At 74.1% G+C, this 630-nt stretch overlaps 1 protein-coding gene across 1 annotated transcript in view; it reads right to left on the bottom strand.

Moving 5' to 3' along the window:
- LOC121331495 (myotonin-protein kinase-like) overlaps positions 1 to 288 on the bottom strand; it is a gene marked incomplete at both ends in the record, with an annotated part of 2,969 nt that extends 2,681 nt beyond the window's left edge. The window contains one exon of the mRNA XM_041395952.1: positions 178 to 288. Coding sequence (XP_041251886.1) covers positions 178 to 288 — 111 coding nt within the window. The remainder of the gene's footprint in view (positions 1 to 177) is intronic.
- Positions 289 to 630: the final 342 nt, after the last annotated feature.

The following is a 630-nucleotide window of genomic DNA, read 5'->3' on the forward strand; positions in this document are numbered from 1 at the left end:
CGCGTGCAGGACCACCGGTACCGGCCCGCCCGGTCCGGACCCCGAACCCCGAACCGGAGCGGAGCCCCGGGCCCTGCCGGCCCGAACGGTTCCGGTGCCCCCCGCCCGTGACACCCCCGGGCCCGACCCCCCGGGTCTGGGCCCTCGCAGTTCCGAAACCCCGAGCCGGTTCCGAACCTTCCCGGCCCGGACACTCCCGGTTCCAGACACCGCCGGTCCCGGACCCCGCAGTCCCGAACCTCCCGGTCCCGGACCCCAATCCCGGTCCCGGACCCCACAATCCCGAACCTCCCGGTCCCGGACCCCACAATCCCGAACCTCCCGGTCCCGGACCCCCCAGTCCCGGTCCCGGACCCCCCAATCCCGGTCCCGCACCCCCCAGTCCCGAATTTCCCGGTCCCGGACCCGCAATCCCGGTCCCGCACCCCCCATTCCCGAACTTCCCGGTCCCGGAACCCCCAGTCGCAGACACCCCCCGGTGCCGGACCCCAGACCCATTTCCACCCCGGTTCCAGACCCCCCTCCCCAATCCCGGCCCCCAATCCCGGTCCTGGCCTCTCCCAGACCCGGGATCCCCCAAATCCCGACCTCCGGTCCCGGAACCCCCAATCCTGGACCCCCCAGTGCCGA

Source organism: Onychostruthus taczanowskii, unplaced genomic scaffold (assembly GCF_017590055.1).
Source record: "Onychostruthus taczanowskii isolate IOZ18803 unplaced genomic scaffold, ASM1759005v1 scaffold1216, whole genome shotgun sequence".
NCBI classification, from domain to species: domain Eukaryota; kingdom Metazoa; phylum Chordata; class Aves; order Passeriformes; family Passeridae; genus Onychostruthus; species Onychostruthus taczanowskii.